This window comes from Triticum aestivum, chromosome 2D, assembly GCF_018294505.1.
Source record: "Triticum aestivum cultivar Chinese Spring chromosome 2D, IWGSC CS RefSeq v2.1, whole genome shotgun sequence".
Taxonomy (NCBI): domain Eukaryota; kingdom Viridiplantae; phylum Streptophyta; class Magnoliopsida; order Poales; family Poaceae; genus Triticum; species Triticum aestivum.
Window position 1 is genome coordinate 582,542,419 of NC_057799.1, and position 13,461 is coordinate 582,555,879.

A 13,461-nucleotide genomic window follows, 5' to 3' on the forward strand; every position below is an offset into this window, starting at 1 on the left:
AAGCCCTAGGCCCGGTTCTTTGGCTCTGATGGCGACGATGTCACATCGTTGTTCTCCGACATGAGGTTCCATCTTGCCCGCCCACGGCATTCCCGTGGATGACCCTGGTGATGTTTTTTTAAGCCGGCCCCTAGGGGTCCCGATTCATTAAAAAAGAAGAGGGTTTCCCGGTTAATTAACGGAAAACCGGGCTAAACCGTCACAACAGCCCACACAGGGCAACATCGGTCGTCCTGGCCACCCACACGAAGATACAACAACGCTGCATAGAAGAAACACAAAGTCAAGGTCGTCACCAAGTGTTATCATCATCACTCCTCCACGAGCCAGCGACTCCGACTTCACCATCGACTTCCACCAACGAAGTCCTCGTCGCCGCAAACGCTGGAACCCATGCTGGCCCATGCCAAACAGTCGGCCACCGGCGTAGGCGCCAGACAACTCCGACTAAGAAGACCACCAAAACACAGGAGAAATGGGCAGAGTTGGCGCCAACTAACACCTCCATGAAGACCACCAGCCACTTGTCAGTGTCACCGCCTAGGCACCTCCCGGGCAGCTCCAACTCCGCGACGGCATGGCGAGACCCATAAGAGACCTGTCAAGCATGCCGGGTAAGAACTGACAACTGAAGCACTGCCGCGACTCTGCACCGCTGGCCATCATCATACCTTTTTTTTCTTCTATCAATGAAAAGACACGCTTTTTGCGTTTACATGAAAAAATGTTGACACACATAGTATCTAATATTTAGATGAGAAATAATCATTGGTTGTACTAGGAATAGTTTGCATTGTACAATAAAAGTATGTATAATCAACGACCACGCAATACAATACCCATAGAATCCAGTCCAGCCATGATTGACCCCCCAGTCCACGGCTCTGGCACGCCTCACGCCCATCGCGCATGCCAAGTGCCCGAGTCCCAGAGTCCCGGACGGACGGTCTCTCCCGCAGGCCTTCACTGACTCCTCCCACGTCCCACCGCTGCCACGCACCCATGCAAACCCACACGTACCCCCGCTGCCAACAGAAGTCCGTTTCACAGGCGCCGTGGCTTCCAGCAGGCACGCTCGCTTTCTGGGAGGCGCCCCCATCGAGATCTGCCCCGCCCGCCCCCCGGCCCACATCACGCCAGCGGCCAGCAGAGTACCCGATGCCCCCACTAGGGAGGAAAAACAACGCACTCCAACTCCAGTGAGCAGCGAGCCATTTGATGCGAGATAACTACGCGAGGCTCCTCCTCCTCCTGCTCCCCGGTCTCTCTCGCTGTCCACCTCCGATCCCCTCCCCTCCTCCGCCCATTCCCCTTGTTCTCGTGATCACCTCCGGCCCCGAGGTCCGGCGAGAGGGACGCGCGGCGCGGCGCAGGTGATTATTTCTTTCCTCCTTGTTCTGCACTACCTAAAGCGACGCGGCTGCTATACATATGCGTGCGCTGCTCCTGCTGATAGCTATCCTCTGCTTCGCTTTTGCCGGTCGCGGGCGTGCAGCTCGCGGGAGGTTCTTGCTGCGGAGCTCGTCCATTTGCGAGCCCGCCGCCCTCCGGGTCAGAGGGGTAGCTCGCCGCCGGCGTGAGGGGGCCGTCTTCCGCGTCCGCGTCCGTGCGTTGGGGGTGAAGACAGGGACACAAGTGGGCGGGCTGCTTCGCCGCTGTTGCTTGTTGGTGGCGGTAGCCTCTGGAACACTCCCGCTGCAACAGGTGAGAAGAATATTTTTTTTCTCTCTTCGCCTTTATCTTTTTCCTGGCTTTGTCCGTGATGTCATGATCTTGAATGCAAGCGCGCACTAGTCTTTTTGCGGTTCCATATCCTGGCGGTCTTTATAACAATCTAGAAGGAGTTCGTGCCAGGAATTATTTCTTCTCCGCAGAAGCTCGTATTAAGAGAAAAATAAATCCTGAAATATGAGCCGGAATACTTGATATTATTACTACGTACTCCTGTGCCACTTGATATATCACGATGGTACACACGTTTTTCAGGTTCTGAAAACTAGTCTCCTCTGACTCATGTCGAGCTGTGGGGATAGGAATAGGATAGACGGTCAATACTACACATTTTTTCCACTGGAGATACATCGCTTTCGCGAATGCAAGCTCGTCTCCAGATCGCTGGGCTGGTCCTACAACTAGAAGAAAGAGTTGTTTGGACTCTGGACTGCAACCATGTGCATATGTACCCCGCAAAAAAAACAAAAACATGTGCATGTGGTTCTTATGACTCCGCATCGATGTCTAAGGAGACAAGCGCTGTGCTCGTCGATGCAGCTCGGTCACGAGTTTTTCCTTTCCTTTTTGGGGACAAAAACACCCCAGTGGCATTTTATTAGGAATCATATTTGAAATTCACTTCATTTCGACCAGTACTATAGTACACCCTCTGCCTTTGTTTCATTAATATAAGACGTTTTGGCAGTTTAATTTGAACCGCCAAAACGTCTTATATTAATGAACAGAGGTAGTAGTAGTAGTTTCTACTTTGTCAACTTACATTAGTTAAACTAAAGGATTTATATTTATCATTTCTCTGAATTTGTTTGCCTTCTTTTTTTCAAAAGGCAGGCCCATCAGTTTATATATTTGGAAATACAAATAGCCAAAGTAGGCGTGGTCAGCATGCAGTCATATTGGCCACCGTTCATCCCTAACGCCGCCATGGAGAAGCCGGAGATGCATTCCTTGTACAGCGATTATGCACATATATTTGACATGTCAGCAGAGAATGCAAGACTGGGCTGCTACATCGCTCCCAAGATTGGGCACCTGCCTGTCTTGTTGAAACGCTATGTCCTCCTTACTGGAAGCGCAATTTTGACCATTATCATCCGCTACAGAGCTCTGCTGGATAGATGGATACTGCAAAAATGCGCAATCTCCCACTCCCAGGTTAGTAGCTCAATATTGACCAAGAGCTTTTTAATTCACACATTTGTTTCCTTTCCTTCAACTGAACATTACACGTATATTTTGCTCATCCCACCTTAATCAGATTTCTGACTCAATGTGGCAGGGTGCACCTGTTCAGTCCACCATGATGTTGCGATCCTGTTGGCAATGTAGATCCTTGCCTTTGTTTCTTGGCATTGGTGTTCTGATGGCAAGGCTCTGTAGCTACATAACCATTCAGAGTCATAACAATAATCGGCAAGTCATCCGCGGCATTGAAGCTAACCTTGAGGGCGATTCGATCATTAAGAGTAACGAGTTGTGCAATCAGCAGTCCGTCCTGCCAAGTTTGCTTGGCAGCAAGCACGAGTATCTCCGTTTGCTGCTTCATTTTATTTGTAGCACCGCCATTTTTAAGGGGCATACAGCGCCAAAGGTGGTCAGCTTCAAGGGGAGGAGCATACAGAAGAACTATGATATCAGTGCACTTTGGAGTATCGTTGCAAAAAATGGACAATATCTTACTTTTATTGGAGCATTGGTGACTCTGCAGATATTTCTACAGATGAACAGAGTGAACACTACCACTTCACTCCTGCCAATGCTGATTCAGGCAACAAGTTCCAGGAGCAAAGCTGCGGTTTTCAGCAAGATGGTGATAATTCTGGTGAACTCATGCGGCATTCTTGGATCCGCCTTCACGACAAAAAATCACGGTCGTGCGGCAACGCTAACCGTCAGCATTGTTCTAATGGTATTTTGCCAGGTAACTAACTAAAAGGTCCAAACTCTTATGCTGGTCCAGTTAACATGTCTCCCTTGCAAAATGCTGACATGAACCATTACTGTCATTATTTCTTGCAAGATGGCGATTCCATTGATTGTTGAGTTCCACATCGGGTTCGGCGGCGGAAGCCGAATGCTGAGAGGGTACACCGCTGCCATGTTCTTGCTCACCTGCGTCGTCTCCTGCGGCCTCAGTTGGTCATGGGGCTCCATGTTCTGGACCTTTCCCGGCAAGAAGGTCCACTCGGCCGGTCAGCTGTTGGGCATGGCTCTGAATTTGGCCCTCTGCTACGGCCAGATGCAGTTCTTCCTGATGATGCTGTGGCGGCTGAAGAACGCCATCCTTGCCTACTATGCCATGTGGATTTGGTCGTGATTAAATTAGGGTCTGCACATAAACCACGGCTAGACGATAGCGCCGTGGAGTAGTTCAGTGGATCTGAATCTGTGATGCTATCCCTTTTCTTGGACATATTTTTGTATATATATTTTCTTTTTTGTAAGTACCTCTCTGAATAGTTCTCCTGTAAGCTTGCAGGGGTCCTATCTGTAGTAGATCGCACTGTCTATATGTGTACATAGAAGCATAAGCGCGCTTCGCTGCTCTGATCTTCGATGTGGCGATTTTCTTTTCTCCTGTTGGATGGCTATTTTGCTAGCTAGTTTTCGATTGAATGTTAATGTTTTCTTGTTGGGACAGGCACTACCATTTCCAAATTGTTATGACCCCATCTTTTTTTTTTCTTGAATACGCACACTCATGCGTACTATGTATTAAAGAAGATGACTACTATGTATTAAAGAAGATGACGGGGAAGGAATCCTTCCACGTCGGCGAGTACATGTTACAAGTTACATATGGACCAACTCCACCGGTAAAACTGGAAAACTACTCTAGCCTAGTTCCTCGCATTTGCCCACCTTGCTAGCCCTCCGAAGAGAGGCTCTACATTCCCGTTCAAGATTTTGGCTTGTTTCCATGCGCGTCCCTCGTCTTCAATTCCGAACGAGCACCCGTGAGGAGAGAGGCGTGCCGTCTAAGACAATCGCGTTCCGGTGTTTCCACATCTCCTCCCACAAAACGAGGAGTAAGATCGCCCTCACATCCTTCACTCCGGAGCAGATCGTACATGTAGCGGTGCAACAATCCCACAGACTCAAGTTGTCAGTCGGCGTCCACTGTGGTCTATCCAAGGCCCGACATACGGTAGACCAAATCTCCCTCGCGAAGACGCAACCCAAAAGGAGGTGGTCAATGGTCGCCTCACGCTGCGCGTAGAAGGGGCATGTGACGCCTGGATAATTAAGCTACAGTAAATCTCTGCTAATGATGCCACGTCACCTCTGTTACTGTTGCTAACCCTCGTGTTAGATCAAAATGTTTCAAAATCAAATTCTAATTTTTGACAAACAATAGAAGTTTCTCAAATATCAAAACAAAAATGTTCGGAAGGTGACATAATTAAGTTTACTAATTTAGGTACAACTTTTGTATTTTTCCAAAACTAAAATATTTAGGAAATGAGAGAAAACAGTACAGGAAATATAAATAAAAAGAAAAAAGCAAAATTGTAAACAAAAATAATAATTAAAAAGGCCCCCCTCCACTGGGCCAAATGGCCCAACTGGCCGAAGCCGGCCTAGTCCCCCTGGCCTATATGGCCCTCCCCACCACGAAACCCTAATCCACCCACTACCCCCACTCCCTTCCCAACTCTCCCACGTCGTTCTTCGCCCCGCGCCGCTCGCCCGACCCTGTCGCCCCGACGCCCATCGCCCTTCACCGACGCCGCCCCGTCCTCACCTCCTCCCCGACCAGTCACCCAGCGCTCGACGCCCTCCTACCCCGTCGCTGCTCGGTGTCGCCGCCCGGAACGACACCGCCGCGGCCTGCCTCGTCGACGGCCACCTCGCCGGACTGCCTCCTCGACGCATCGTCCCCGTCTACCTCCCCACGCCCCACTGCCCGAACCCCTACGAACCCCTGTGAGCTCCATCGTACGTCCCCCCTTCTCCTCTGATCCGCATCGTCGTCGCCCGCCTGTGCCTCGGCGCTACCGAGCCCGGACCTGCTCCGGCCGAACCCGCCACCCCCTTCCTCATCGCGCCTTCGGCGCCGTTGGTCCGCTGCCCGCTGCTGCGCCCACGCCCAGCGCTGCTGTTGGTCGCGCCCTACGCCTGCGTCACTCCGGCTGCCGCGCCCACCACCTAGCGCCTGCTCCCAGCCTGGCCGCGCCCCTACGCCTCAGGCACACGCATGCGCGCGCCCAAGGTCGCGTCTCGCTCGCGTGCGCCCGCCCGTCGCCTCACCGCTGTTGCGCGATGCTGCTCTGCTGCAAGGCCTGGCCACCGGCGCCCCGCCGTGCCCGGCCACCGGCCGCTGCTCCCGGCGGCTCCGGCGAGCCCCCCCTCCCCCCCCCCCCCGCGCACCACCTCCTCTAACCGGGACTCCAGCGCCCGCGCGCACCGCCCTCCCCGTCGCCGCTGCTGTGGCTGGCCGCTGCGCTCGACGGCGCCCCACGCCGCGCGGCCTCGCTCGCTGCCTCCACCTGCCGCCCGCTGGTGGCGCCCCGCCGCGCCCTGGTGGCGTCGCCCCGTTCCCCCGGTCGGGCTCGGCGCCGCACGGGTTGCGCCCGCAACCGCGCCCGGTGACGCCCCCCACCCGCACCCGGCGCCCGTTAAGGCCTTCGGCCTATGACATATGGGGTCGCCCCCTGAGAATGTTAGAAAAAAGGGATTAAAAATAAATAATAAAAAAATATTTATTAATTAATTAACTTAATAAATTGTGTTTAATTAACCTAATTAACTATTGTTAATTAATTAAACAGAAATTAGATTAGTTAAATCCTAATTAGAATAAACAGAGTATGACATGCGGGACCCACACGTCAGTTTGACCCAGTCAACGTTCTGTTGACTGCTGACGTCATGATGACGTCAGCATACACTATTCTGGATAATGTTAGAATTAAATAGATAAATAAATTCAGAAAATGATTAAAACTTTAGAAAAACATAGAAAATAAATCGTACCTCAGATGAAAATGTTTTCTACATGAAAGTTGCTCAGAACGACGAGACGAATCCGGATACGCAGCCCGTTTGTCCGCCACACATCCCTAGCATAGCGAACATGCAACTTTCCCCCTCCGGTTCATCTGACTGAAAACGCGAAACACCTGGGATACTTTCCCGAATGTTTTCCCCCTTCGCCGGTATCACCTCCTACTGCGTTTGGGCAACCCTAGCAGTGCTCGTTGTCATGTCATGCATCATCATGCATATGTTTGCATTATATTTATTGTTTCTTCCCCCTCTTCTCTCGCTAGACTCTGAGACCAACGCCGCTGCTACCCAGATCGACTACTGTGTTGACGACCCCTCCTTCTTGCCAGAGTAACTAGGCAAGCCCCCCCTTGATCACCAGATATCGCCTATTCCTTCTCTGTACTGCTTGCATTAGAGTAGTGTAGCATGTTACTGCTTTCGGTTAATCCTATTCTGCTGCATAGCCTGTCATTGTTGATACAGTTGTTACCCTTACCTGCAATCCTAAATGCTTAGTATAGGATGCTAGTATCCATCAGTGGTCCTACATTCTTGTCCGTCTGCCATGCTATACTATCGGGCCGTGATCACTCGGGAGGTGATCACGGGTATATACATATATACATACATACTATACAGGTGGTGACTAAAGTCGGGTCGGCTCATTGAGTACCCGCATGTGATTCCGATGTGGGGGCTGAAAGGACAGGTGGCTCCATCCAGGTAGTGGTGGGCCTGAGTTCCCGACGGCCCCCGATTGTTACTTTGTGGCGGAGCGACAGGGCAGGTTGAGACCACCTAGGAGAGAGGTGGGCCTGGCCCTGGTCGGCGTCCGCGGTTACTTCATAATAACATGCTTAGCGAGATCTTGGTATTTGATCTGAGTTGGGTCATTGACCTTATACGCACTAACCGCCACGTGGGACAAGATATGGGCAACCGGCGTCGTGGTATCAGCCGAAGCTCTTTTTGACGTCAGCGACTGAGCGGCGCGCGCCGCATTGGACCGTAAGCCCGCGCTTGTATTAAGGGGGCTAGGTCTGCTTCAGCCGCATATGCAACGTGCAGGTGTGCAATGGGCGATGGGCCCAGACCCCTGCGCGCACAGGATTTAGACCGGCGTGCTGACCTCTCTGTTGTGCCTAGGTAGGGCTGCGACGTGTTGATCTCCCAGGCCGGACATGACCCAGGAAAGTGTGCCTGGCCAGAGGGATCGAGCGTGTCGGGTAATGTGGTGCACCCCTGCAGGGAAGTTGATCTATTCGAATAGCCGTGTCCACGGTAACAGGCGACCCGGAGTTGTACCTTGACCGTATGCCAACTAGAACCGGATACTTAATAAAACACACCCTTCCAAGTGCCAGATATAACCCGGTGATCGCTCTCACACAGGGCGACGAGGGAGGATCGCCGGGTAGGATTATGCTATGCGATGATACTTGGTGAACTTACCATCTACTCTCTTCTACATGCTGCAAGATGGAGGCTGCCAGAAGCGTAGTCTTCGACAGGACTAGCTATCCCCCTCTTATTCTGGCATTCTGCAGTTCAGTCCACCGATATTGCCCCTTTACACAGATACCCATGCATATGTAGTGTAGATCCTTGCTTGCGAGTACTTTGGATGAGTACTCACGGTTGCTTTTCTCCCTCTTTCCCCCTTTCCTTTCTACCTGGTTGTCGCAACCAGATGCTGGAGCCCAGGAGCCAGACGCCACCGTCGACGACGACTCCTACTACACCGGAGGTGCCTACTACTACGTGCAGGCCGCTGACGACGACCAGTAGTAGTTTAGGAGGATCCCAGGCAGGAGGCATGCGCCTCTTTCGATCTGCATCCCAGTTTGTGCTAGCCTTCTTAAGGCAAACTTGTTTAACTTATGTCTGTACTCAGATATTGTTGCTTCCGCTGACTCGTCTATGATCGAGCACTTGTATTCGAGCCCTCCCCTGGCTTGTATTATGATGCTTGTATGACTTATTTTATTTTTAGAGTTGTGTTCTGATATCTTCCCGTGAGTCCCTGATCTTGATTGTGCACGTTTGCGTGTATGATTAGTGCACGATTGAATTGGGGGCATCACAAGTTGGTATCAGAGCCGACTGCCTGTAGGAATCCCCCTTCCAACTCCTTGGCCGAAGTCGAGTCTAGTAATTGCAAAAACTTTTACTAACATGGCTGTGTGGCTTACGGCCCACGTCGCCATTGGGTGGTATTAGGATCTTTTATTCCTCGCCTATACTCCATGACTCTGATCTCTCTTCTATTCGGGAAAAAATGAATTTTGCTAACTCTAACATTAGGATCTCGTGATCACTTCCATCCGGAGAGCCCCTTATTACAGATGATCGCCTGCTGTGCCAGAAGATTCCGAAGATACTCTCTGATGTTTTCCCGAGACCCTTGTGTCCTTCGCCGTTGCAATCCCTACCACCGTAAATCGTTATGGATAACTACCTGCAATCGTTGTTCATACCTCCATCCCCAATTGATCTTGTTATTACAAGATTCCCTGAAACATTCCAATATCCCGAGAATCCATTATGCATGCTGCCTTGCAACTCCATTTCCGCTTTAATACATCTATGGATAATTCCTCACACTCATCGAGGATTTGTTCATTCCTAGTTGATCATGTGGTCCACAAGATACTTTGAAATACTATCCGGTCTTCCGATAATCTATTGCCAACTATTGTTCTGCAAATACTTGTCTGCTTGCATTATGGCTACTTTCCATATGTCTAGCAATATTCACGAGCATCCTTTGTCACCGTCATTTCGAGTCTTCGATCCAATATGTTTGCGAATGCTCGCAATCATCAATCCAACCCAGAATTCATCCTTCCGGCTCAGACGTCATTTTAAACATGAGCTGGATCTCGACCAACCAAATTATCATCGATTGTATCCCTAAGCCTACTCAACTTATCCACCCTTAATCAGATCGTTTGCTTCTGATACCTTGAGTTGGAAATCATAATTCTTTTGCATTTGAGCTTTGAATTAGTCAGTTGTTTCTATAGTCTGATCTCCTTGCATTATTTCTTCCTCTGGTTGAGTACCGATGCTCACATCAGATCCCTTGAGGACCACCGGATCCTTTGTTGGATTTTATCCGATAGCGTCCTTCATATTCAACCACTTTGGAAGTTCTTTCTCCATTGGTAAATCCTATCCTCCGATTGACCAACCATGCTCTGCTTTCGAGCTTGTGTTATTTACTCCTGAAGTTTGTGGTATATGTTCTAAGATGCCCTCATGGGTTGAACCTATACCTTCCTTAATCTGTGTGAACCCGAAAGTTTTTACGGCTCATACACCTCTAGTAATTCACCAGGTAGGTTTTTATTTAGAGCAGTGAATGAATGGTCATGCATTGGAGAAGTGGGAGTCGACCTTGAACTTGTGTTCATGCCCATGGAAGCGATGTGGATCTTTTCATTAATGCTTCTCTTAAATTAATTATTCTCTTGGTATAAGTTCATCTTATATCTGGAATTTGGCCTTTTGCAATCATGGTTCCGACCATATTCTCCTTTAAAAACCATCTCTTGTGCAAGTTTAAGCACTTGTCTAACGCAGAGCAATACCCCAGTCCAACCTCTACTTTGACCTGTCGTCGAGTATTACTCCCTAGTATCTCGAGATTATCACGGAACTGCATAACGTCGTATGAGTTCTTCATCAAGTACTACATTCTCACTGATTCCAATTTTTCACGAGCTTTGAGTTATTAAACACTCAAAGACATCGATAACTAAATCGAGTCCGCACCGCGATTAAACAACTCTTGGTAACCTTGATTACTTACGAGTTTGAACTCGATCACGTCATTTCCAGACTGCTCGGCTATATCATAATTGTGCTAAATTTTAACTGTGCTACCCGGTCCTTCTTCACGGAGCACAATTTTTGATGACGAGCTGACCCTACGTTGATCTTACTCGTCATATCATTTCACCTTGAACAACAAGCTTCATTTCGAGTATGTGTCCTATCCTTGGTTCCAATAACCTTTCGCTTCATCATTTCTTTGACTTGATGTCATCGCCGATCGATTACACCTGCATGAAATCTCTCGACAATTGTGTCGTGATCATCATCAGCATTCTGAGATCTTCTAGGATATCAATTGAATTTATGATGAGAAATACCATCCTTGCCCTCGATAGATTCTATTATCATCGACCACTTTATTGCCTTCCCACCAACACAAACTTGTTCATGTTTGGTGTTATACCTTGAGTTCCTTGCTATCCAACAATTGTTCTTTTTTACCTTGGAACATTACCATCTCTTATGTCATCAAGGTTGTGAGAATTTCACCACCTCTTAAGAATTCGTGATACGGTGATACTTCTCACCATCACCATTCTTTATTGGTCTCAATGTTGATTCTAACTGGAATACTAACAAGTGAACGATGCTGCTTGGATTGTGTACTCCTAGCAACCCTATTGCTTTGAAGTTAATGGCCGACAGTTCATCCTCAGACTATTGGTTATTGAATCACCATTCTCACATTGATCATGCTACCTAAGCCCTTATTTCGGGTGCACTTTTCAACCAATGTTTAATTGTGTATGTTTTCCTCGAGCATACCTCATTATATCTGTTGATCTGACAAGTGTTACCTCCTTGTTCACATAATTATGGAAATCCATCTTTGGTTAATCTCGATGAATTGTCGCTGACTCCATCAACCACATCCTCATTTTCTCCTTGGTTAATGATGAACTTTTGTTTTGGAACTTGCTTCTATAGTTCATTTCCTGAAAATCTTATAATGTCGTCTCGTCAATTTGTGTTGCACCTTTCCTTCTCAGGCATCCCGAGTCTGAGGTATCCTGACACTAATCGGATCTGAACCTCGGTCAGATATGATGGTTGGAACATATTTCCAAGAGTTATAACATTGGTCTTAGTATAACCCGGTAAAGTGATGTCATGCCTAGCACACCTGGCCGTAGGACCTATTGTTATAGTTTCCTTTTTAGCAAGCTTAGCGATTCTTCCATGAGGAAATCATAAATCTTAATTTATAAGTTGTTCCTGATGGATCCTTCATGTATCCAAAGTCCGACCTTTTCTTAAAGACCATGTCAATGCTATCTCGAAGCATGTCTATGGTATACCAATTTTCAACAAGAACATTTGAAGCCCAATGCTAAATGTTTCCTACTCAAATATCCAAACACCGTTGTATGGGTAATGTCATGAAATTTCTCTCCCCTACCTAAAGAGTTTTCTACCTTGTTTCCTGTCATGGATATCATGCTCTACTTGTCCTTGGGAAGGATATACCCTTGAAAAATGTGTTTAAACACATTTTCCTTTCCATTGTTCTGTTTAATCTGATAATCATATTATCCTTTCCATTGGTTGGTTTAACGTTGCTTGTGATCTATATGATCTAAGCAGTAATATTCTCCTGCTTATGTAAACATCTCGGTGTATAATTCTGTCAGCAAGACCCTGTTACTATTGTTGATGACATTCCGGTAACCACCGATGGACGATAACTTTGCCTATTGGTTTGCCTCGTTCAACGAGCAGGAAAATGGTTCTCTTCGTCCCTCGCCCTTGGTACCGACGTTGTTGCCGACATAACTTACAGGCTATCCTCTGACATTTCTTGCTTACATGATCGTGCAAGACGTCACCGCCCTTCCTACTTTTAACCCACATGGTGGGCCCATAACCCACAGTTCCACAGGATCAAAACCTGACTCTCCTGTACACTCCCTGTTTCCAAAGTTATTCCTCGCGCGTGGCCTCATATGTAATTCACGGGCCACCTTCCTAGTGATCTATTCTGGTAACAGACGCAGTACTCAATCTCGTTGCTCTGGACCCCTTTCGCACGTTGCTTCAGACATAGAACGATTGCCTATCCGTTTGGAACTTCTCATTGTACCTTCTAAATTTGCTCTCGATATCTTCTTAAGTTTCAATTCGAGAGATACTTATGCTTCTTCCCATGAGTTAACCGTCCGATGCTAAATCTTGTTAGAACCCATCCTTATAGAGTTTTCCCCCTCTTATCCTTTCGTAAGTTCGGTGAAGATCCTGAAGGAGGGAAGACAATTTCATCATGATGCATTGATGCATAGGAATGAAGATATCAATGCTATGGATCGACCTCTTCGAGAAGAGCAACCTAGGCCGAGAAGACTCGTTAGAATTTCGTAACCAAATCCTTTCCCCATTAGTCCCCCTCTTAAATCTCGGGACGAGATTTCTTGTAGTAGAGGAGAATTGTGATGCCCGGATAATTAAGCTACAGTAAATCTCTGCTAATGATGCCATGTCACCTCTGTTACTGTTGCTAACCCTTGTGTTAGATCAAAATCTTTCAAAATAAAATTCTAATTTTTGACAAACAATAAAAGTTTTTTTCAAATATCAAAACAAAATGTTCGAAATGTAACATAATTAAGTTTACTAATTTAGGTACAACTTTTGTATTTTTCCAAAACTAAAATATTTAGGAAATGAGAGAAAACAGTACAGGAAATATAAATAAAAAGAAAAAGGCAAAACTGTAAACAAAAATAATAATTAAAAGCCCCCCTCTACTGGGCCAAATGGCCCAGCTGGCCGAAGCCGGCCTAGTCCCCCTGGCCTATATGGCCCTCCCCACCACGAAACCCTAATCCACCCACTACCCCCACTCCCTCCCCCACTCTCGCACGTCGCTCTTCCCCCCTTCCCGATCCAATCTGTATCGGG

At 48.0% G+C, this 13,461-nt stretch overlaps 1 protein-coding gene across 2 annotated transcripts; it reads left to right on the plus strand.

Moving 5' to 3' along the window:
- Positions 1-1,102: 1,102 nt before the first annotated feature.
- Positions 1,103-4,350, plus strand: LOC123054691 (sugar transport protein 9). Of its 2 annotated transcripts, none has more exons than XM_044478518.1 (5): positions 1,103-1,373; positions 1,496-1,704; positions 2,566-2,889; positions 3,014-3,655; positions 3,755-4,350. In XM_044478518.1, the coding sequence occupies exons 3-5, from the start codon at positions 2,620-2,622 to the stop codon at positions 4,049-4,051; spliced, it is 1,209 nt and encodes a 402-aa protein (XP_044334453.1). In that variant the 5' UTR covers positions 1,103-1,373; positions 1,496-1,704; positions 2,566-2,619; the 3' UTR covers positions 4,052-4,350. The 2 variants fall into 2 exon arrangements, with proteins under 2 accessions (XP_044334453.1, XP_044334452.1); XM_044478517.1 differs by having other exon boundaries at positions 1,106-1,373; positions 2,562-2,889.
- The last annotated feature ends 9,111 nt before the right edge of the window (positions 4,351-13,461 follow it).

Bases quoted from the DNA above. Each gene is read 5' to 3' on its own strand.
- LOC123054691 (XM_044478518.1), top strand. From the start codon at position 2,620: ATGCAGTCATATTGGCCACCGTTCATCCCTAACGCCGCCATGGAGAAG. The intron at 2,890-3,013 runs GTTAGTAGCTCA...TCAATGTGGCAG, and splicing joins GCGCAATCTCCCACTCCCAG to GGTGCACCTGTTCAGTCCAC. The intron at 3,656-3,754 runs GTAACTAACTAA...ATTTCTTGCAAG, and splicing joins TTCTAATGGTATTTTGCCAG to ATGGCGATTCCATTGATTGT.